The following is a 23,293-nucleotide window of genomic DNA, read 5'->3' as shown; positions in this document are numbered from 1 at the left end:
GTTGCGAGGCAAACCGGGGATCACATGAGCAGAGATCTGTTTACAAACTGAAGCTGGGAGGTGCTAGCAGAGAGGAGCCCAGAGAAGACCACCTTACCTCACACACACACACACACACACAACACACACGCATGCCACTCGGGAGCCTTTCGAAAGAAGACGGAAATCTGGATAAACCGAATACTATCGCCGGCCACCATGGGCTTTATTCCTTTTTCTCTTCTTCCCCTTGTGGAGGACGGACTGAGAGACCAGATGGTTTGAGGCGGAGTGAAAAAGAAAAGACTCCCCCACAGTCTGCGTGCAACACGGCGCATACATGCAGACGCACACAGACAGTGGGGAAATACAAGTCTCAGCTTGAGGCTGCTGGAAGCGTTGTGTGCTGCCACTGTCTTATGTTTTGATTTTTTTTCGGAGGGGTTCACTGCTCACCAGATAAGGAATACCTCTTACGTACCAGCCATTTTCCAGAGAAAGGGAGGGAGAGAGAGAAGAAGACTTTGAAAGAAGAAGAAGAACATCAAAGAGGGGTGACGCTTGTCAAAATCTTTTGTGAGAGAGGTGTACAGCGGCCTTTCTCTACAAGGTTTCTACATTAAGTGCTGCTTCCACTGTCGATCTGGACTGTGCCATTGTTGTTTTTTCTTTAATACTTGCATGTTTGTAGGTCGATAGACCATAAGCTGCAAGTATTACCAAGGAACCACAGTTTATATCTATCATATTTGTGTGTGATGACACTCGCATAAGATTTGAGATTTTGGCGTTGAACCTCGTCTTCAGCTGCTACATTCTTCAAACACAGGAAGCGAATATCAAGGACATGTTATGATCTCTTTGTCTGTGACAAGGCACAGTATGTCAACAACACACCAACCCAACAGCGCATGAAATCTTTTGTTTGTCGACACTGTCGACAGAAACGGACGAGAGAATGAACCGAGTAACAAAGCTAAAATAAATATAACTGAAAACGAGTTATCGCTTCAAGCTTCCGCAATTTTTTTTTTACTTCGAGCCCTTTGTGATTGAAGACCGACGTAACGGAGTCCGCGGTTTGCGTCGCCGAAGATCATCGCGAGTGAGTGAAGGCGGAACTGACGGCTCGAGCCCTTCTGCAGAACAGCGCTGAATCTACGGCACCAGATCGGAGTTGGATTACATGCAACCTTTCCAATGGTGTAACGGTGAGTTGATCTACATAACTATCAAACGCAAGTCGTCTTTACTTCGTGGCAACGTGTTTCTGTTTTTTTTGTTTGTTTGTTTTTTTACAATGCTCAGAGTATTAAATCCTTTGGTAATCTAATTTCTTTTACACATTTTGAAATGTGAATATCAAAATTGTTTACATATTGCGAAAAAAATAGATAAATTCAAATGTACAGGCAGTTTTATAGACTAGACAAATGTTTACATTGGTCAGCCATTTAATATATTGTTATTATACTTTTGGTTTATTCAAAATACAACAAACAGTATTTTTTCCGTATCAAATATCCACATCCATTTTGTAAAGTGCCATCCGCAATACCAATTTTTAAAGTTTAAAGCGATCTCAATGTAAACACTCTCTGTGGCAATCCCATTAACAACCCTACCCTTTCTTGCTTTCCAGAAATATAACTTATACACGTTGTGTATGGTATTAAAAGTATGAATGAAGGTGAATGTTAATATGGTGTACGGTCCCTAGGCTATGAATGGGGTCCCAGTGTCCCTGATATACACACCACCTGCCGGTACCCCAGTCTCTCACTCATCCACTCACCCCCACCCCCAAGGGCCAGATGGTGGTTTGTTAGAGATGGTGCCACAGTTGTCCGTGTTTGCTTTGTGCATAGCTAATTACCCAGATTCCCCTTGGCACAGTTTACACGGACAGTGACCGGAAAGCAACTGGATGTACTTGCCAAATATTTGCCTTAGCTTTTATGATCAGCCACATTCTGGCCATTACTAATATGAGCACACATATGCATGATTATGTGATTGTGAGTGTGTGTGTGTGTGTGTAGGCTGCCTCTGTGGTCTAGGGCTGCACCGTTCGGACTGCGATATGACGTCGGACGATCTTTATCACCTACCACTCAACGTGTATGTCATCGTTCTGGGCATCGGCCTTTTCATCTTCATGCTCAGTGTCATCTTTTGCTGCTACCTGTTCAGGTGTGCGTGCACACACACACACACACACACACACACACACACACACACACACACACACACACACACACACACACACTCTGGTAGGAGCTGTCCCTATGAGATTCCACACCCACATCCGCTGATGCCACCTCATGTTCACAGTCAGACACACAGAGAACACCACTCCAAAAAGCACAGACATTACACACAAAGACTCGATACATAACACACAGTCTCACCACTTCCTCAATGTAAATAAACTTGGAGACCTCCAAAACCAGCAAAAATGTGTGTGTATGTCACTGGACCGTGTTCAACAGGAAGCAGAGATGATGCTGTCTTTATGCTTCTTGGACTCTGCAGGTTAAAGCAGCAAGATACTAGACAGCAGTACAGCTACAATGAGGTAAGGCAATGCAGTGAGTGTACTGCCTCATACTGCCGCATAATCCCTCATACTCCACCAACCTACCTCATACTCACCACCATACTCCCTCATATTCCACCATACTGTACTACCCCATACTTCACCATACTACCTCATACTCCATCAAACTCCCTCATACTCCACCAAATGTCCTCATACTGCCTCAAACTCCCTCATACTCCACCATACTACCTCATACTTCACTAAACTACCTCATACATCACCATACTCCCTCATACTCCACCAAACTCCCTCATACTTCACCATACTACCTCATACTCCACCATACTCCCTCATACTCCACCATACTCTTCAAGGCCTTTTAGCTATTTGCGAGTTGAGAGCAAATATGGGTTCAGCTCAGTCAAAAACTGCTTTCTCATGAACTAATGGTGCAACCATAGACTGGGGTTTTGGGGGGAAAAAAGCAAAAACTAAGTCTGTCCCCAGGTTCTGTCATATGCAACAACTGTTTTATACTGTATTATATACTTCTAGATTGTACTGTTTTACAAAATATTTTTTTTGGCATGAAGGCATACTGCTTTAGCGAAACCAATCAATGCCGTTTATATTTATACATGTTGGTAGTCATTGAATTTTGTAACACAAGATATTGAAAATTAAATCTTAAATCAAGAATCAAAAGTCATATAGAACTATGTGAATCTATGAATGCATGTCATTTCACCCCTATTAGAGACCGAAGTAATTATGCTATGGTATTTGTGAATCGTGGGTTAAGGGTAGTGGATGTAAATATAGCCTGAGTTCTGTAGGCGTCACCATGAAACCCAATCCAGCTCCTCACAGACGACCTTCACATGCAGGACGGTGGGCGTGAATGTCTGGCACACTGGCATTACACGCGGCTTGTGGCAAACATGCCAACACCTCAGCCGCTCCTTCGTCTCACATGGCCAAACGTGAACCCACTGCATGTGGGACTCGTGAGGAGAAATGAGGATGTGTCACATTTAAGACGCTGAACGTTACTTCAGAGTCGGAAGACGCTCGGCTTGTTGTGAAGCGGTCGCATTTGGGCTTCCTGTGGTGAATTAACAACGGCAGCATGCGCTACCTACGCAGATTGCTTATGACATTTTCCTTCCTGGTTTTGTCTGAACAGGTGGTGTTGAAAGGGGCCGGGAAGAAGCTGAGTCTTCTCGGAGTAAGTGCTGGGCCTCTGATGTGGTTCAAGAGTGTGTGTGTGTTCACATGTAAGCTGCCTTCTCTCTGAGGAATGAGGAGTTTGTGCATGGTTGGTACACTTCCTCTCTTCCACCTGCGCTGGTTTTCAGACCTCAAGGTGGAAATCTTACTAGTTGTATCTCTGACACAATTTTAGAATCTTTGTGGTAAAAAAAATCTAAATCCTTTATATATGTGTATACATACATACATACATACATACATATATACACACACACACTATTTATATATATATATATATATATATATATATATATATATATATATATATATATATATATATATATATACAAAATTTGAATCTACACAAACAGCTCCCTCCAAGCACATGAAAGGCATGACATGGCATGACCAAGCTCAATTACATCTACAAGCAAGTGTGCAGTTGAAACCTTGTTTACGTTTTCACCAACGATGCGGTCTGTCTCGTTTTTCTCCTGCAGCAGCCCTGCGCGGTCTGTCTGGAGGAGTTCAGAGCTCGGGACGAGCTGGGCGTGTGTCCCTGCTCCCACACCTTCCATAAGAAGTAAGAGCTTAGCACCATAGCACCAGAGCTTAGGATCATGGGTCATCAGCCACAGTTCTCTAGGTTCCCATAATGGTTGCTCTTCAGGACAGGCCACCTCACCCTCACACCTTGAAATTCACCAGCATGGACACGAGTGAGAGACTCCGGAGAGGAACTCCAGTCCTTACACCAAGAGTAGATCTAACGAGATCTAACGAACTCGTTAACAAGTTCGGTGTCGGCTTCTGTTTGTGCTTACGCGTTTGTTATTTGTAACTCTATGCTTCTGACATACAGGCAGTCTGAGGAGAGCTGAAAGCTTTAAAGGGGTAGCGCATGTAAAAATGCTATTGCTGAAATTATGACCCATCAGCATTATGCTAATGAGCATTATGTGATTGAGCATTATGCTAATGAGCATTATGTGATTGAGCATTATGCTAATGAGCATTATGCTTATTAGCATTATGCAAATTCTCTCATGTAACCGGGTCTGTTTGGGGTTGTTTGGGATCAGGTGCCTGCTGAAGTGGCTGGAGATCCGCAGCGTCTGCCCCATGTGCAACAAGCCAATCACGCGGCTGCACAACGACAGCGCCCCCCGGGGAGCGGAGGGCCCGCAAGACCCCGAGGAGGTGTGACCCCACCCCCACCCCCGAGAGACCCGTCTCGACCCCAGAAACTCTGGCCCGCCGCCTCATTCGTCGTCTCCAGTACTGTCACCGTCGGAGCGCACGTGACCTGACCCCCCGTCACTCCAGGAGATCCAGAAGGACTTCTAAACGGCCACTGGAGGCCTCGCACACTGCCTGCTGCATCATTACACAGGGGCAACAAACACTACACACATGCCTCCAGTTGAGAACCAGCACCCGATTGGCCAAAGCCCAAAAAAAAAAAAATCAGCCACCTGTTTCGCTCCACGTTTTGTGAATAGATGAGCCAAGCTCAAGCAGTGCATTCTGGCTAAGGTCAGAGGTCAAGAGGGAGGCAGATAAGTTGCCAGTATGCCTGAGGGGGGGGGGGGGGGGTTGTCTCTAAGCAACCAGCTAATGAAGAACAACACTGAACTAGCGCGAGTGATGACGAGCTCTGCTGTTCACTAGAACAGTGCTTAGCTACAAGGAGGCACGATCTATCCACAAGAGAATCAGTCTGCTATGCACTGAGGTGTCGTGGCTGTAGAGTGTAGGTAAAGTGTTTTGTCTGTTCGACTGGTACCACAAGTCTTTACTGGGGACTTGTCTAGTGCTTAAAAGAAATATTAAGATATGAACTAGTAACCAGCAGTTACAATGTACTTCATTACTGTATATGTATCAGTCCCAGTTGACCTTTGGCCAATTTTTCTTCTTTTGTATGGTTTAATGTTTTTTTAAATAAAAATGTCATGTTTGTGGTTAATTTCCTAGGAATTAAACCAAGGACACTTGGAAACTTGCACGTTTATATTCACAAATCGGTGTTTTTATTAGTTTTATTACAAACTAATATTAGTTTATTACAAATGTTCATTATACCAGTAAAACCTTGAACGTATATTGTAAGCATTTTGCTGCCAAAAGCACTGGTCCTTTTTTTAATTGTTTTCTGGTTCCATACCAACTGATTTGTGTGATCACTTGTAAGAGGAAAAAAAAAAGACTAGAAACCATGTCCATTAATATTCAATTTGTCCATCGGATTCCAAAGAAAAAACAAAAACAAGGCAAGCTAAGTGGGTGGAGTTCTGCCAGAAAACGAAGATGGCAAATTAAGACACATTTTGTCTTTCCAAATCCATGGGGTTGGAATTGTTGCCCCTGCATTGCCTGTAGTTCCTGGTCCACACAGCGATCTAAAATGGCCTCTGGCTCCAGATTGTGGCCTCGGATCCTTTAGACTGCACATGCACCAGATCCTTTAGACTCCACATACTCCAGATCCTTTAGACTCCACATACTCCAGAGCCTTCTGCTTGACTGCCTGAATGCTCTCAGGTGTGCCGTGTTTCTTCTCATAGTCCAGGTAGCGCTTGAAGAAGAACTTGACCTTCTTCACAGACACGCTTAGGTGGATCACCCGGTCCAACAGGTCCCTACAAAGGGCGAAGGAACAATTTGGATATCACACTCGGTTAATTCACCTTAATGAGCACTGCAGTAGATATTTACATATTGACTTTGGCTATCAATTTGTCATTATGCCTTAAGGATTTGTAAAGCAAGTCTAGAATTCAGCCAGTACGTCAGTAACTCCGTCCTTCCACACACCTGACGTCCTTCTGCGAGCCATGCTTCATCGTGAGGTCTATGAAGATGGACCACAGGTCCGTGCGCTTGGGATAGCTGCTCAGGACCTTCTCGAACATGGCCGTGGCTCTCTCAGAGTTTCCATACTGAAACTCCATCCGGGCAAATCTGGTGATCAAGTCCACATCTGTAACGGGGAGAACGGGAGAAAGTTCAGTGAACAGAGAGGTTTACCTGTCTCCTCTTGCACTTAAAGTAAAATTCTATACATTAAAAGCGAGGGCTCTTATGGATTGTGATAATCATATCAAGATAGCAAGGTGCAATATCACAACACCATAATCATTAGAGATGCATCAACTGCAATTTTTTTGCCCGATCCAGATTAATTTTCTTAAATTTATTTAACTTATGACTGGTTGATTCAGATTTTTTTTCTTCTTCTAAGAATTACGACAACATACAGAAACACAGGACATAGGACACTCCACCAAACAAAACATGTTTACTTAAACAGTCACATGGACATTCATGGCAAGTTTTCGTCTACCTCGTCACCAGGTCGTCTGTTTCTTCTGTCATTTACCACAAGTCCAGCCAAGCCAAACAAGCACTCGCCGCCAACACTTGTACACGGGGTGAAGAAACAAGTGGAGCAAGAGCAGCGAATCGATATTTATTGATCGTCCAGAAGGCCAGTGCCGTCTCGCTGCTGCGGACGGGCTCCTCCGACAGGTAGACCTGTATGGGCTGTGCAGGCAGCTCCACCATAGTTAAAGTGGTGATCCATGTGGCTTTGTGGCAACTGGCGACTCCATGCGTGGTCGAGGAACCATGTGATGCTCCTGCTTCTTCTCCCTTCTTCTTCTGTAGCACAGCTAGAAGGATCTTTTCACTCTATCTTTTACTTTTGCCGAGACGTATCGATTCTTGAATGGAAGTCTAGGTCAAATGACGAGCATCTACCACACTGACATGTCTATAGAAAGAATATTTAAATAAAATTTAAATGAATTCATTTACATAATAACAATGAAAAGTGGCCAAAGTGTACAGAAGCTCCTTCCGGACACTGCAGAACCTTCTCCGCCACATCATGGTCATCAGACTCCCCACTCCATGGTCCAGGTCTGCTCTCAGAGATCCGCACTAGTGCTGTAATGGCGTTGGTGGCTGTTGCTACTTAAGGGCTGATCTCTTCTAATAGCTCCTCAAAAGGAGCGAGACGCTTCAGCACATCTAATCGGCCCCGTCCACGTGTGCCAGCTCATGTTCTTTGGTTTATCCCCACAGCATCTTCACCATCAGCGACCACAGCACATGATGTTCTGTCTAGGTGTGACTGTTTAAAAGGCTCGATAATGTTCCTTCCAGTCACAACTGGACCAGTAATGATCCACAGTACCTGCAGACCTTCTTTCACACAGTGGGCGCGCCATGCGGGGCAAACCTGCGAAGTTGCCCCTATCCAGAGCTCGGGTCAGTATTTCTAGTGTTGTCTCGTGACACAAGGGGAACACTGGCCTTGTCTCCGTTCCACCCGCTGCATCGCTGTGGTAAACGTGGCTGTCAGGCTGGTAACAGTGTGGGACTCGCCGAAACGGCAGGTTGTGGAAACGCCTGCTTAGCACTGCGCAAATTTCTAAAGTGTGGACGAGTATAGAAAATGTATGGTAACCCAGTGAATTCCATGATTTGTCTTGTTAAAGAAATCATTCATGGGCTGCACGCTTGGGTCTGGTTCTGCCCTCACACTAGCTTCAACTTTGACCTCTTTGCCTTTGTTAGCTTCATCAAATTGCAATTATTCAGCAGGTTGATGCTGCTTTAAATATGTCTTATTAAATTAGTCATCGTCTGAGTCAGTCCTGCACAGATTACTTCTCCATCATGTTTTACAAATTGCGAGCTCGTTCATGTGAAGAACTTCTACGCTGGCGTCATGGTTCCCCAAGTAGCAATAAAAACACGGCTGAAAATCGGACCCTTCCTCTTAATCACCACGCGTCAGCACCGGTCTCGTAAACAAAACACGTGAGCGGCGTTTAAAGTTCGATATACATATGAACTGAATTCTGAATAAAAGTGAGTAATAGCACTGTGCTATTCATGTGTGCTTGTATTTGTGTCGCTGATGTGATTGGCACAGAATCATTTATATGAGACTGATCAGCCGATCACTGGTCAATCACACAGAAAAACTTACGTTTCCCGTCACCAGCCAATCAATTGATGCATCTCTAATAAACATGGCTAGAGTTGAAATAGCAAGGCATGGCAGACTAGCCTTGGCGCATAACTGTGAAAAACGGCGCATAAAGCATCACTTACGTTCTTTGCTGGACAAGCTCTGTAGCGCCCTCTGCAGGAGAGCGTTGGCAGCGTCACTCTGTCCCTGGCGCAGCAGGAAAGACCCGTAACTTTGCCACACGGTCTTCTGCTGCCTGAAACGCTTCACCATGTTCTTGTACAAACTCTCCGCCTCCTACACACACACACACACACACACACAAAATGACTCCTATGACTCCTCAAACACAGCGAATGAAACTTGACCTTGACCCCCTCACCTTGACCTTGCCAGATTTGGCATAGATGTCGGCCAGCTGCTGGTAGACCAGCATGGGTTCGCAGAACTGGACTGCGCGCTCGAAGACCTTCTTCAAGCTCTCCTCGGTGCCGTACATGTTCTCCAGGTTCAGCAGGGCCACCCACACGTTCAGCTTCTCCTGCTCCTCCCTGGGCGCGCACACGTGAAAGACGGGTCACGTTTGGAGGAGCGAAAAACAACAACAACAAGTTTCTAATTGAGACCAGGCTAAAGTCATTATGGTTGACATCAGGTGTTCACGCATTGAAAATCCTCATCCATCCTCTCTCCAACACACCCGGCTACACCCAAACTTGACCCCGCCCCCACCCACCTGAAGGAGATGGTGCGCAGGGCTCTCTCGGCCACAGCGCGGGCCTGCTCGATCTGCGTGGCCTGCAGGTGGAAGGCCATGTACTGCAGCCACAGCACGGAGCTGTCCGGCGACGACAGCAGGAGGCGCTCGAACTGTGCCGGGCTCTCCGGCCGCGCCGTGGGGTCCTGCAGCTCCGCCTCCAGCCTGCTCAGCTTACGCTCCGCCTCCTGGCGCTCTTGCTCCGCCTCCCGCCGGGACTTCTTCGCTGGCTGGGGGTGGGGTGGGGGGGGGTTTGAGCATATGTGTGCATTTGTATGGGACGCTACTCAATCACCAGTCACTTTACTGGGGCAAATACAGCGACGAGTGGCAGAGGTCTGGGGTGAGTCACCTTGCTCCGCTCGTCATCCTCCTCGGCGCTCGACTCGCACGCCTTGTCTACTTCAACGGCCGGCTTGAGAGAGCTCAGCGCTGCGTCCCAACAGAACGCGGACGTCACTTGCAGGCTAGCACGCTGACGTGGAGCCTCGGGCTTACTTTTGCCCTAAACACGCACGCAAGAGTGGGGAAAGACAAGCTCTGTACGGCCGTAAAACCTCCAGCCAAAGTCTCTGAAGTACTTGGCACGGTTAATTGATGTTGGGAAGTCACGTTTGGGAGGTCACCTTTTTCTTGGCTTGTCTGATCTCCTCCTCTCTGAAAAACACGTCGATTCCACTGTCCAGGTCCTCGGCTGGTGGAGGCGTCTCCTCTGTCTTCTCCTCCATCGCGTCCTCCTTCTGTTTCTTTGGTCTCTTCTTTTTGGCTCCGTCCTTCAGAGGTTAAGAGGGAAGCCTCAACTTAATCCTCAGTAAAGTACACGCACAGCCCCCACTCGCCCTAACACACACACACACACCTGCTTGCTCTCGGAGGCACTGCGCTTTCTCTTGCTGCTCATTTTATCATATTTCTCTTTGTCCTTTCCCCTCAGACGCAGTGGGAGCCCGAGGGATTCTGGGAGAACGTCGGATTTCCCAGTGTCCTCGGGGAGCAGGGAGAGGTCCACGTGGTCGCTCTGTGCGTCAACACTGAGAATAACACATTAGGCTAAACCCATGGGACAAGGGAACCCCACTCAGCTGAAACTATGACTTCTACACATTACAGTGAAACACGCTGAAACATGTATCGTTTCCCGTCATCATTTTCTTGTGTAATATTTAATCATACCGTGAAACAATATTAAGATTATGGCAGTGCACTCTCTTGTGGGTCTTTATGGAAACGATTCTGAGAAAATTACCACCCATACAAGTCTGCACAGGCAGGAGACCCTGCTGTGTATTGTAATGTCTTACTGTAGGACTTTGGCTGTCACCAGGGCATTGTGGGGAATGTGTTTGGTGAGTATTTCAGGGTCGGACACAAAGTAATTAGTGGCGTTCTGGATCAGGACTCTTCCTATGACTGATCTTGATAACCTGAACAAGGTAAACAGGACAAAGTGTGAGGAGCATTGAAAACACACACACACACACACACACACACACACACACACACACACACACACACACACACACTCTAAAATCCTAACATACCTCACAAATATTCCTTTTCCGATGTCCTTGACGTAGCCTCGTACAACCTGGCCCTCTGAAAGCTCAGATGTGGAGTCAAAATCTACGTCCACGATGGGCGGGGCCTCATCACCATGGGTCCTGAAGAATATCGCAGAAGACAGAGATCTGACGACTTCCACACGTAACACACACGCACAGCAACCGTTCATTACAAACCAATACCTTTGTACATATCCCCATTTGCTTCTGTATTAGATGTCCCTCAGCCTGTTACAAGTGCAGCTATTTATTTTTTAATTTAACCTTTATTTAACCAGGAAGTCCCATTGAGATTCAAAATCTCTTTTACAAAGAGTAGCTGTAGCTACACTGTAGCTGTCAGTATGCACCAACACTTCATATATATTCCATTCATCCAAGGTCAGTTTATGAACCCCACTGAACCTCGTGACCTTCGCTAACCCCGATACAGTTTAGCTAACGCACCATTCCCAACACTCGAGTGGAGCGGTGTGTTGTGTTGGAACGCGTGTATCAGCACGGTGTCAGCGTCCTCGGTTGACCTCACACCCCAGTACACTCCAGTGAGGACAAACAGACGTCCAGGGGCGAATATGGGCTCTTGGAGCCGTCTCTACAGAGCAGTCTTGTGGTCACACTGGATGGGGACACCGCTAAAAGTCCTTCACGGTCTATGTCTAGGTGCAGTCTAGGTTTAGACCAGACCAGGCCGTGAGCAAGCGCGCCTCTCGTACCTGGACAGACGCAGAGACACGATCATTTTGCCTCTAATCTTCTGTCCCTGAAGGATGCAACACCTGCAGATATACACACAGGCAATCACACACCAATTGAGAACACACACACACAGCAGGTATAATTCTCAAAAATGTCAAGACTTGACTTCACAATAAACATTCTGCTCAGCCACACCCATTTTAGGTACAAAGTCTGGGAATCACACAATCCTCTAAATAAACAAGTAAACAAGTCCACCGGGCCCTACCTGACCAGCTGGCCCACTTTGTACTGCTGGAGTGGGTCATCCATGTACGTGTCTGATAGGTCCGTCAGAGAAGCCAAGCCACAATTCCCAAATGGCAGTTTCAGCACCAGGCCGTTCTGGGGGTCGGTTTCCTGAACCATTCCCATGGTAACGGTTCCTTGCTTGAGCTGGTGCGTCCCTACGGCAACAGAGCACACAGGAAACGTTGATGTGACCCGAGGGAGGAACTCGATGGAGTCACAATCACGGCAGAGCACGACGTGTGTGTGCGTGTGTGTGTGTGTAAAACAAACATGACTCAACTAGTTGATCAGGTGGAGAAAAGTGTGCTGCCTGGCATGGCAGAAAACCACTTATCCGTTTTAACTCCGCCCTCTAGTTTCAGCCGTTATTGCAGCTTCAGCTGCAGACGGTGCTAAACGTCTCAATTCTGCCCTTCTGCGGGGCAGCTGCAGCATGAATATGGATCACCGCTTTAAAAGCATTTCATGCTCTACGGAGGCGGTGCCGTCCCCACGCCCAAGTGAGATCGGTTAAAACGTTGGAACATTACCTATGAGGGAAAGATTGAGCTGTTGAGAGTTGATGCTGACCCAGACGACCTTCGCCATCAGACACTGACCGCACCTGAAGAGCTTTTTGAGGTAATTTGCTTCCTGGGCAGCACAGCAAGGGGAATACAAAAAAAAAACAGAACATCGTGACTACTCTGGCTTTGACCTGAAAACGAAGGAAGAGGATTAGGAGACAGCAAAAGCATCTTTCTGATCACTCTCAAAAACGTTTCCCTTCAACGCTCTCGGAAAAAACGTGACCGGTCGCTGGCGGCAAAAAAGCTGGCGATGTCGTGCTTACCCACCTCAGCTGGTGAGGTCATCATTAAGGAAGTGACATCACTACTTCCTGTGCCCCCCTCATCACCACACTGATGCGGTCCTGCTCTATTAACTCTACGGCAAAGGTGGCTGCAGGCTGAATCCTGATCGAGCGGACGCGGGACGGAAGGATCGCAATGTACTCACTCGAGGTTTCTTGGTCATGGCCAGCAGCTCGACTCTTCCGTACACTTTGGGAGACACGGCGATCTCCAGGTACTTCTGTTCTGGAACGTACTGTAAGAGTTCGACGACAAGCGTTGCAAAAGGTGGCTAAAACGGGCTCTTTTTCACACGCGAACGCACACTCGCTGCACCTACTTTGGATACGTAGCACCTGATCTCCTCTCCAGGTGTGTACTTGCGTATGTTCTCCCAAGTCTGGACATCCACGTCCTCCTCCGTCTTCCTGGAACGGAGGAGAACATGTACATTACTGCTTTGCTCTTCGCAGACAGAGTTCTGAGCTCCCTGCGCCCATTAGTGATGAAAAGCTCGATACCTGGGCAGAAGACTGAATTCAGGCAGTGTGATTAAGTTGGCGTGAGAGATGGGGAGGAAACTGTGGAGACAAAAAAAATAAATAAACATTCGAAAGAACAGCAATCAGCGTCTCACGTTCCGAGTCCAACAACGGAAGAAGCTTCGCTTCTCAGCTTTAGTGTACGGGGTCTAAACTTGAACCCATTTGTTAAACCCAAAGTGAGAACTAAGGCACAAATGAAGTAGCCAGGCTTACTTGTGGCCCTTGACATCATGATGCCCGATGAACCGGGCCTTCACTTCGGTGCCGATCTTCAGGGATGATGTTGGGGAGCTTCCCACTGCGGGAGCCTCCTGGATTTGGGACACGTGTACACTCCCCACACCTCCGCCTGGCAGGCTGAGCTGCACGTGCAAGGGTTTAATCGCTTTGATCACGGCCGTGACCTCTTGCCCGATCTCGTATTGGTCTTTGCACTTGAAGGTTCCAAGCCCATGCAAGGCATCACTCGGTTGCCGTGCGACGAGGCTCCGCCCCCCCAGGTCCTCACACTTCGGCTCAATGACAATTACGGTCAGTTTCTGGCCCACCGACAGCTTCTCCGAATCAAAGCGGAAGACTTCGTTTAGATGGATCGTCATGGAGACCATGGTCAGGTGACCGGTGCTGCCCAATGAGATGATGGCGAAGTCTTCATCCACATATTGGACTGTTGCGGTGTGTTGGGAACCTTCTTCCAACTACACACACAACAAAAACCAAAGAAACCTTCACATAAAAAAGTATCCAATATTTACATCATATGTGATTTACCCCATTGAGACTGTACACATTCATTTAAATATTTATAGCCATGCTTTTCTCTCCACACACACACACACACACACACACACACACACACACACACACACACCTTTTTCTTCTTTTCCGTTAGCTTTGGTAGGAGAGACACGTGCACCTGAGGGGTCACAGGGTCAACATGGAGCACCACAGCAGTGATCTGCCGACCTGGGGTGGTGTTCACACCTACAACCATTGAGCGTGCATCGTTAAGTGTTGGTGAAAGGTGATTGGCTGCACACAGCCAAGGAGTCAACAAGGGTATGCAAATTTACAGAATTTACAGGCCAATAAGAAAAGGCCCATTATGTGGCTACAGCAGAGCAAAATTTGCACAGAGATAAATGTGCACTTATGCAAATGAACCACAACCTGTTGTGTGGTACTTGGAGGCTGACACAGTGACGTCCCTGAGCTGGTCTGAGATCAGACAGACAGAGCCATCCTCCATCGTCTCGCCGACCGTCATCTTTAGTTTGTCTCCTAAAGCTACGGATGCTAGTTGTTGCATCGAGGCAGAATCATCTGGAAACAGAATTTTTAAGGCAACTCTGATTTAATAATGACTCATCAAAATACTTTGAAACAGAAAAATTCATCAAATAGCTGCTAGGGGCCAATTCACATTGAACAATTTCCAACATGCAAGTCTGAACTCGTAACTCGAGCGCAGCAAACAACCAAGGTGGCTGCAATTCCCGGTTCTGCCACAAGGAGCAGCACTGCCCTGCCCGGGGCACAGCTAGGGCTGTCCAGTGGTTTTCAGAAGCTGTGACACTACGTGCAAAAGACATCAGCTCCAGGTTTCACCGAACAAAGCCTCCATTAGAGGAAATTGGGCATGAACCGCCACCCACTCCAGTGGAAGCAGAAACTGAGCCGTCTTACTATACATCCTGAGTGGTAAATTAACACTTAATTAACACGTGGTAACACTAATGAGCATGTAGTATGTGTGTTCACTCATGAAGATATGTAATGGTATAATGGTAAAGAAGCTACAAAGGAGTCGGTACAAACACACAGCTGTGTAATGTTAGCAACACCAAACTGTGATAGCTAGCTAGCTACATTTAAAACATTTATTCACATAAGTAAAAAAAAGAAATTAATAATAATTAAAAAAAAAATTCACTAGCTACAGTAAAATCCTCAAGGCCATTAATTTTTATTTTTTTTTAAATTATCATAACATTTCACTTTTACATTTCATCTGGCTGTCAACACCAGTCTCCTACCTCTAGAAGTCATCATGTCCAGGATGGTCCGTCTCTCAAGCTGACCCTGGATCAGCCTGTATTGGGCATCTCCCTCTGCCAAGCTCACATCTGATAGCTTCAGGCTGACCAGGAACCGGTGCTTCTCCTCGTCCATGTTGGTCACCTTGGCCAGGACAGTCTGTCCCACCTCGAACAGCCCTGCTGTGTCTGTGATGAACTTATCGCTGATCGCCTACAGGGGGAGCCAGATTTGCACACAGCATTGATCAGAGGACGGCTTTCGGTATACCATGAACAGTGTCTCAGGCAGTCAGTTCATGACAAACACCTAGCTTACTAGCTAGCTTAAACTTGCCCGATATTTAATACATTTACTAAATTGTTGTCTAATATTTTATCTGCCTGCCTTAAATCCACGATTATGTAGTAAAAATGTCAGTTTAGCTGAGGGCTAAAGTCAACACACTTTTTGGAAAAACCAGAAATCTAAAGATTAACAAATAAAAATAAATAAGTGTTCAGGCTGTCTTTAAATAAAAAAAAACTGAACACCTAGGCAACGAGCTCTAACTGAAAAGAAAATTTACAAATCAACAAAAACAACTAAATACTGCCCCCTGGTGGTGGTGCTTGTGAATGAGCGAGACAGGCGAGCATAAGAGAGAAATCATGGCGACTCACGGCTTTGGGGGCGAGACCACAGAGCCCATGGGGGAAGTCGATGAAGATTCCAAAGGGCATGATGCTCTTCACCCATCCCAGCATGGTCACGCCCACCTTCAGCTCCGAGAAGGCTGTTACCATGGCACCCGCCTCCAGCGCTGCCATCAACAGCGGCTTCTTAGTAAGAGTCTGCAGAGGGGGCGAGGTTAAGGAACGGGCGGACCTCACCTTGTCTCGCAGGTGACATGCAAATCACCACGACCCCAGGAAGTAAAAACATCACGACAAAAAACACTGGTGAACTGAACAGGTATTGGACACTGGACAATGAGGAGTACTGAAATTGTACCCAGTATGGCATCATGACCGGTGTCATTTTTGAAGCATCTTTCCCCTCGAGTCAGAGCGTGGATGTGTACTCTGAGTGTTAATGAATCCAAAACAGTCCCTGATCTGAATTTCCCAGCATGCCAGCGAGATGCAAAACCCTGACAAAGCTATTATAGGCGTAACAGACTGTATCGCCGAGGAGTGGAAAAAGAAGTCTCAAAAACGTTATTGAGGAAAAACTGAACCCAAATTAAGTTTGCAGGAGAGGATACAATGCTTTGTTTGCTGTTGCTCAGACACACAGCGTTAGAGACAGTGTCGCCCTCCTGTAGTCCCGCCCACAGTAAAGGGCAATTGGTCACATGGTCAGAGAGATGCACTGTGGGAAGGAGAGCAGGGACCTTCTCTGGAAGAATGGACACCTGAAGGCCAGTCAGGTCCTTCCTGAGCACTACGGCTTTTACTTTCTGACAAAACGAGAAGAAAAATAGAATGAGTGCTTTTTAAAAAATTTAAATACATATGATACAAAAGAAAAGAATGTGAGGATTTACATTTATTTGCTGGTGGTCATTTAAAGTGATTTAAGACGCCAAAGTACAGCCGTTTAGCTCAGGTTGAAGATCAATGTGGTCATAACAAAGCAATGAACTCTGTCTCACTTACAACATCATGTGAACGCTACCTTGCGTTAAGCAAATGAAAAGGTCCTTGGATACTTCACCTTGCCAACTTCAAAGGTGAACTTTGCAACGTCGACCTGGTGCACGTCTTCTTGAGTCACTGCTCTGAAGGAAAGGAGAAGCTTCTCAGCCTGGGCATCACAATTCAACACTTTGGCCTTCACCACCTGTGTGACGGAGTATAGGGGGCAGAAAAGGAAATGGGTCAACAAATTTTTTCCTCATACTCATCCACACATGTAACTGTGAAATGAAGCATTTGAACTAGCTTGCAAGAAATCAATACCAAAAATAAATATGAGAGATCAATACCTAAAGTGCTATTGTTTAAAATGCTGGAGATGCCAAGATCGTGGACAAAACACAAACACTTAAGCACAGGCCGCTCTTCAAAGCACTCCCTCGCTACTTGAGGGAGAGCTCATCAGGTGAACCTTAAGGGCACGGAGACACTCTCAGGAGGTTCTTTGAGGAACACCTAGTGCAGTTCAGCCCAAATTCGGGCATGTCCTGGCCCCTGGAGAAGAAGCTGCAGAGCACGGCGGTTCGCTGACCTGCCCGATGTAGAACAGACCCTTCGCGTTGAAGATGGGCTCTGCAGTCAGCTCCATCGTTGGCACCAGGCCCTTGACGTCGCCGCAGAAGCGCACGATACAACCGAAGTCCTTGATGCTCACGACGAAGCCGTGGGAGACGAGGCCGGGTCGGGCGTCCGCGTACGTGGTGAAGACCGGCAACTGGGACTCGATCAGGGCCTTCTTCCTGGTCAGAACCAGCTTTTTGTTTGCCGGATCCACCGATAGAACCTGCGGTGAAGGCGCAGAGTTGTACGCACATCTGTTTTCAGAAGACAACCCTCAACTGTTTCATTTCTTTACTCCAAACAAGCTTCTTCAAACAGCGTTTTGGGCCATTTGAGGAGAAAAATGGGAAGATCATGCACACATCCACCAGACAGAAAATGGCCTTGTCCCACTTTCTGCAAGATTTTCTGAAAAAACACACAGACCTTTTGTCCTGTTGGACAAAAGCACTCTGGGCCAAGTAACAAAACCCCTTTTTCCCTTCCTATTACATTTGAAATATGTGAGCAGCTCACCCTGCACATCACCCTCATGCCCTCCTTGAACTTCTTCTCAGGGTTGCTGAGGACAACGTCGGCCAGGTGGATTCTGGGAACCAGGCCCTTGACGTGGTCAGAGATTTTCACGTGCATCCCGTACTGCTCCAAGCGCTGTATGGTGCCCTGAAAGAACACATCAAATGTTTAGAGGTCCGGTTCTGCCGTTTCAACGCAGACGTGCCCCACGCCGCAGGACGGGAAGGCGGAACATTCCAGAACACCCACCTCAATGAGCTGGCCCACACTGATGTCCAGGTAGCTGAAGAATTTTGCATCGACAATGCTCCTTCAAGACACGAAACGGAAAAGAAAGTCAATGCAGAGCCTTCACAAACCGTACTCACACCAGACCAGCTTCGTTTTGTCTCCCTGTGTAAACACAGGATTAGTCACAACAGTGAAACGGAGAAAGACATCCTTCTATTTTCAGACACCTTTAGTGGAAGCCTTTAAAGTACTCATGGAACAATTTATTGCCCAAGCCAAACGCTGAAATGAAGGATGAGGTGTTTGAATGATGCCCATGAGTGTACGCTCATCAAACACCAACCGTGACACCTCGCTGGTCACTTTATTAGGCAAACCGATCCCGAATAAGTGCACAGTGACAGAACATAGACTGAACATACTCTGTAGCCACGCAAACCTTATCGATTGCATCATTTATAACAAAGTGTCCAGTCTTGCATGGTAGAGACTGCAGACTCATGTATTGTAGTATTACACACACACACACACACACACACACACACACACACACACACACACACACACACACACACACTCACTTGCGCAGTGTTGCCAGGTACATTTGCTCCAGTGAGGAGAAGCCTGTGATCCTCAGTGTGTGCTCAGTCTGGGCCAACTGTCTGTTCAGGTTAAACTCCTCCTTGGGCTCCTTCATTTGATTTTTCTGTCACAACCACAAGACGAACATCGAACCAATCGGTTAGCACACGACACAGCCGCGTCACAACAGCCGTTTGCAAAGAAGCTAAAACGACGACAGGTTCCCATTTCGTTTGTTTGTTTAGGTGTCAGGCTGAGGACCACAAAAATGGAGGTAAGTGGAAATTCGGCCGTGAAGTCGAGCTCCGCGCCAAACCTGCACGTCACTCACATGGACGAAGGCGACGGCTCCGTCGGGCAGCTCCAGTACGGCTCCCGAGTGGTGGTGAACGGCGCTCATCTTGCAGCCGTGAAGCACCTCGCCTACGCGCTCGCACGGCTCCCTATCCAACACGTCGCCCCCTGGTGGCAGGAGGTGGCTGCGCAAAGACAAGCCCACCAAGCGAGAAGAGGGCTCCACATAGAGAACGCGAGCCTTCACCTGAAGGAAGGGGAGAACCAAAATACGGTTGCGTTAGGCTTTACATCTGTCCTTAGATGACACCACCTCCAGTGGTTCGAAAGATGAAATTCATCCAGCTCTCTCCACGTTAAACGATCCCTGCAGTTGGAACGTGGATCGTGGTCCTACCTTATCACCAATGGCGTATGTGGACGCTTTGCCTGGGTCGATGTGCATGAAGTCCACCGTGCCGGTGTAAGATGCGAGGAATGTCACAACCAGTCCATGAGCGGTTACCTACAGAAAAGACCTACTGGTTCACCCGCCGACATGAAGACACAGCAACTAGGAACTTCAGCTGCCTACATCATTTATATTATGCTCAGAATCTTTGAAGCCTTTTTGAATCTTTTAAGCTTTTGACTTAAAAAGTCTTTACCTTCTTTACGTGAGCTTGAACCAGAAGTCCGGGGACCAGGCTGCCCAGGGTCCAGCCGTGCTGGATCTCAGCAATGGCCTCCGCCACGGCCATGGGGTCCAGGGAGAGGCGCACCACCCGGCCTCCGCCCTGCACCTCCACCAGCAGGACGGTCACGTACTGACCCACCTTGAGATCTGGGTAGACGAGGTCATGCACACCTGAGCTTTACACGAATCCAGGACAGGTAAATGTGACTCTTTTCTGTCAGCTTTTCACATTGAAAAGCACAATTCGTGGAACCACAAATTTGAGTTTCTGGTTGGATGTTAGACAGAACATCCTGAATGATGTTAGCATCATTCAAAATGGTTATTGGAACCAGGTTTACAAGGATCTCTCCTCTCTTCTAACCTCGTTTGAATGACTTTGCTCCGTTCTTTTTGGTCTCTTTGGGCAGGAAGGCTTTAGTTCCTCGGACTCCAATGTCGATAAGAAAACCGTGATCCTCTACACTCTCCACACACCCACCAAGAGTCTAAAGCCACAGGGAAAATAATGAATTTAGAGCACTTAAATGGTATACACATGAGGAAATTCACATTTCAATGTACATCCTTACTAATCAACTTATGGCTACGAGTTCCTAGATGTCTCTGGTGAGATGATGAACTAACCATGCCCGCTTTGAGAGAGCTGGAGTGGAGCTCCTTGTTGACCTCTTTTGGGTCGATGGAGACTTTGAGAATGACGAAGCCCTCCTTGGACTGTTCTAAGGACGACACCACGCATCTGACCAGCAGACCTGGGGTGAGGAGGTGAGAGGGGGACACTACGTCCTGCAGGCAGGAGACACACACACACACACACACAACACTTTAGGTACTCATCTAATGCAGCTTCACAACACACAATTACACTACTAATATATATATTAGTGGTGGGCCCTTAACAGCGTTAACGGCGTTCGTTAATTTGATACTCTTATCGGGCGATATAAAAATTATCGCCGTTAATCTATTCTTAAGTTTGGTTGGGAACTGGGTCAAAATGGGTAAGCAAACTATGATGACTTTCAACTTGATAGTTTAGCTCGGCTGTATTCCTAAACAAATTGCACAGTAGGGGCGAGAACGAGTTTTCAAACCTGTGAATTACAAAACGTACGTGTGTTTACATGGATGCAGCCACGAAGTCGCCAGGTTCGTGGCGGAGCGATCGTTTTCTGTATGGTCCTAGCGCTAGATTCGTCGCTATTGAAATATTTCTTTTTAACCGTTAAAACTGCCCAGCACCCCCCCTCCCCCCCAAATTACGTCCGTGAGGTTAAATGTACTAAATGTTGGTTTACATTTCAAATATCATGTTTAGCTGAATAAACATGTTATCAACCCTTTTTTATGTACAGTATGTAGGCTTACAAATTCATGTTTAACTGAATAAACCGTTGAACACGAGTAGCCTACATTTTTTTGAGCATGTTTTTTTTTCTTCAAGTATCAAAGTAGAACAGCTTCCTCAAGCAGTCACTGATGCATTTTGGAAACAGGAGATGAGCCCCTGGTCTAATGCACCCTCTGTATTAAGAAACCCTATCTCAAAAACTGACTTAGTCATTACTTGGGTAGCACGCATATGAGCCATTTTAATATAGATTAATCTAGATTAATTTCAAGATTTCAGTGAGATTAATCTAGATTAAAAAATATATATATATATATACTTCCTTATAATATAATACTTCCTTAATGTGTGCCCTTTATCCCTACATTACTTATAAGCACTGAAGTGTTTCTAGGTCATAGAGAGAACTGTGGGAAGACAGTAATAGTAAAGGCGCTTCACACAGTGAATGATTTGTATAACTGCTGCAAACTGTGCAAAGCTCCATGCTGCTTGTCTTGTTGGGGCGAGTTACCTCAAGATCACCATCACCGTCCAGCATCTTGCCGAGGATCTTGTTGTATGCCTTGCAGATGCTAGAAATGGGCAGGTATCCTTTGAGGCCGTTAGGAAGACCCAGTACAACTTCGAATTCGGAGACCTCCTTCACACAGCCAAGCATGACGGTGCCCACCTTCAGATTCTACAAGAGGAGCATATCAGTGGTGAGGTCTGACATCAGACACAACTGGAATTTATGACAAAGAGTGACAATGTGCGTGTCCAGAATCAAACAGTTAAAGGAGTGCTTTAAATGCCTGAACATGGGTCTCAACTAATAAAGGTTAGGTTTGCAGGATATGTATTTCAGAATAAAAGGTTTTTCATTTAGCATTGATTTGTTACTAGGAATTTTGGGGGACGAACATAAAAGCCTGTTGTTCAACACTTAACCAAATTCAACTCAGAAGCCCGAATCTCACTCAAAAATCTACTCCAGAATCAAAGATCAACTCTGGACCAAATTAGTCTGAGAGATGTGTGTCCAAAAGTTTGAAGCCCTTCGGAGAACGATGGTTCCTTCATCAGCTCCCACCTTCAGGTGCAGGATGTCCACATTACTGGCTGTGTTGAGCTTCAGACCTCCAGCTTGAGGTGTCTTGTCCCGTTCCTGTTTATTAGCCTTCTTTTTCTTTTTTGTCTCCGGTTTTCGAGTCTGAAAGGAATCACAGAGGAAAAATAATCGTGTTTTCAAAGTGAAAGACATAAACTCGATCATCTGGGGTTTTAGGAGGGAAAGATGTCGGGTGTTACCTCAAAAAGATTGTCGACCTCCACCCGGGGTTTGGCAGGTTTGGGTTCAGAGGCTTTCTTGGCCGAGCCACCACGAGGGAAATCTTCATCTATGGACGCCATGATTCAGTGGAAATCTACACTAACATGGGACACGAACAAGATTCAGACGCAACGTTACTCTGCAAAATCTACTATCCAAGATCAAACCTCACTTAGGTGGCAATGTTAGCTCACTAGATAGTTAGTTAGCATACTGTCCTGGCCAGCAAAGCCTTGACCGCAGTTAATTCTCAGAAAATCGAGAATGTTTACCCATCAAGAAGAAAAAACAACAGCATAACGTAAATGATAATCTCTGATCAAAGCCTCTAGATTCTGTACCAGCTGGTCTACAGCAAAGCATGTTAAAAACTGTAGAACTAGCGAAGCTAGCTATCCTAGCTAAGTTTATATATACACACTCTGCTAACGTTATACTGCATACTGTACAATTTCACAATTTAGGCTGCTAAGAAAAGAAGAAATTAATTTGCACTGTGCAGTTCACCCACATTCACAAACGGAAGACTGTAATCGCTCTAACGTGTTAACTTCATCAACAACCTCACATGTTCTCCTCAAAGCGTGCCATGATAGTGACCCGGAAATAAACAAGGGTGGGTGGGATTTAAAAGTAAAAAAAAA

General features: G+C 46.5%; 2 protein-coding genes across 3 annotated transcripts; one reads left to right on the top strand and one right to left on the bottom strand.

The window, feature by feature from the left end:
• On the top strand, positions 1-5,234 carry LOC143484532 (RING finger protein 122). Its single transcript, XM_076983313.1, has 6 exons — positions 1-1,190; positions 2,022-2,172; positions 2,515-2,557; positions 3,708-3,749; positions 4,234-4,316; positions 4,816-5,234. The coding sequence occupies exons 1-6, from the start codon at positions 1,166-1,168 to the stop codon at positions 4,937-4,939; spliced, it is 468 nt and encodes a 155-aa protein (XP_076839428.1). The 5' UTR covers positions 1-1,165; the 3' UTR covers positions 4,940-5,234.
• A 523-nt stretch (positions 5,235-5,757) lies between these two features.
• pdcd11 (programmed cell death 11) lies at positions 5,758-23,281 on the bottom strand. 2 transcript variants are annotated; one of them, XM_076983311.1, is made up of 36 exons: positions 23,161-23,281; positions 22,628-22,743; positions 22,410-22,529; positions 21,849-22,016; positions 20,608-20,769; positions 20,345-20,468; positions 19,952-20,127; positions 19,702-19,809; positions 19,342-19,551; positions 19,010-19,134; positions 18,447-18,507; positions 18,198-18,344; positions 17,653-17,904; positions 17,140-17,265; positions 16,688-16,882; positions 16,104-16,274; positions 15,441-15,654; positions 14,575-14,727; positions 14,276-14,388; positions 13,618-14,102; positions 13,381-13,440; positions 13,200-13,287; positions 13,026-13,115; positions 12,557-12,659; positions 12,004-12,181; positions 11,753-11,815; positions 11,016-11,135; positions 10,776-10,898; positions 10,334-10,505; positions 10,101-10,247; positions 9,827-9,979; positions 9,454-9,704; positions 9,100-9,268; positions 8,861-9,014; positions 6,551-6,716; positions 5,758-6,375 (listed from the first exon to the last, which is right to left on the bottom strand). In XM_076983311.1, the coding sequence occupies exons 2-36, from the start codon at positions 22,727-22,729 to the stop codon at positions 6,201-6,203; spliced, it is 5,424 nt and encodes a 1,807-aa protein (XP_076839426.1). In that variant the 5' UTR covers positions 22,730-22,743; positions 23,161-23,281; the 3' UTR covers positions 5,758-6,200. The 2 variants fall into 2 exon arrangements, with proteins under 2 accessions (XP_076839426.1, XP_076839425.1); XM_076983310.1 differs by having other exon boundaries at positions 22,628-22,748; positions 23,161-23,279.
• Positions 23,282-23,293: the final 12 nt, after the last annotated feature.

The sequence above is a fragment of the Brachyhypopomus gauderio genome, chromosome 20 (genome assembly GCF_052324685.1).
Source record: "Brachyhypopomus gauderio isolate BG-103 chromosome 20, BGAUD_0.2, whole genome shotgun sequence".
NCBI lineage: Eukaryota > Metazoa > Chordata > Actinopteri > Gymnotiformes > Hypopomidae > Brachyhypopomus > Brachyhypopomus gauderio.
Note: the sequence above shows the minus strand (reverse complement) of the source record. Positions and strands in the feature narration are given on the sequence as shown.

Bases quoted from the DNA above. Each gene is read 5' to 3' on its own strand.
- LOC143484532 (XM_076983313.1), top strand. From the start codon at position 1,166: ATGCAACCTTTCCAATGGTGTAACG. The intron at 2,173-2,514 runs GTGTGCGTGCAC...TGGACTCTGCAG, and splicing joins TTTTGCTGCTACCTGTTCAG to GTTAAAGCAGCAAGATACTA. The intron at 4,317-4,815 runs GTAAGAGCTTAG...GTTTGGGATCAG, and splicing joins TCCCACACCTTCCATAAGAA to GTGCCTGCTGAAGTGGCTGG.
- pdcd11 (XM_076983311.1), bottom strand. From the start codon at position 22,729: ATGGCGTCCATAGATGAAGATTTCCCTCGTGGTGGCTCGGCCAAGAAA. The intron at 22,017-22,409 runs GTGGGAGCTGAT...CTCCTCTTGTAG, and splicing joins TGGACATCCTGCACCTGAAG to AATCTGAAGGTGGGCACCGT. The intron at 13,288-13,380 runs GTATCGAGCTTT...CCTCCGTTCCAG, and splicing joins GAATTCAGTCTTCTGCCCAG to GAAGACGGAGGAGGACGTGG.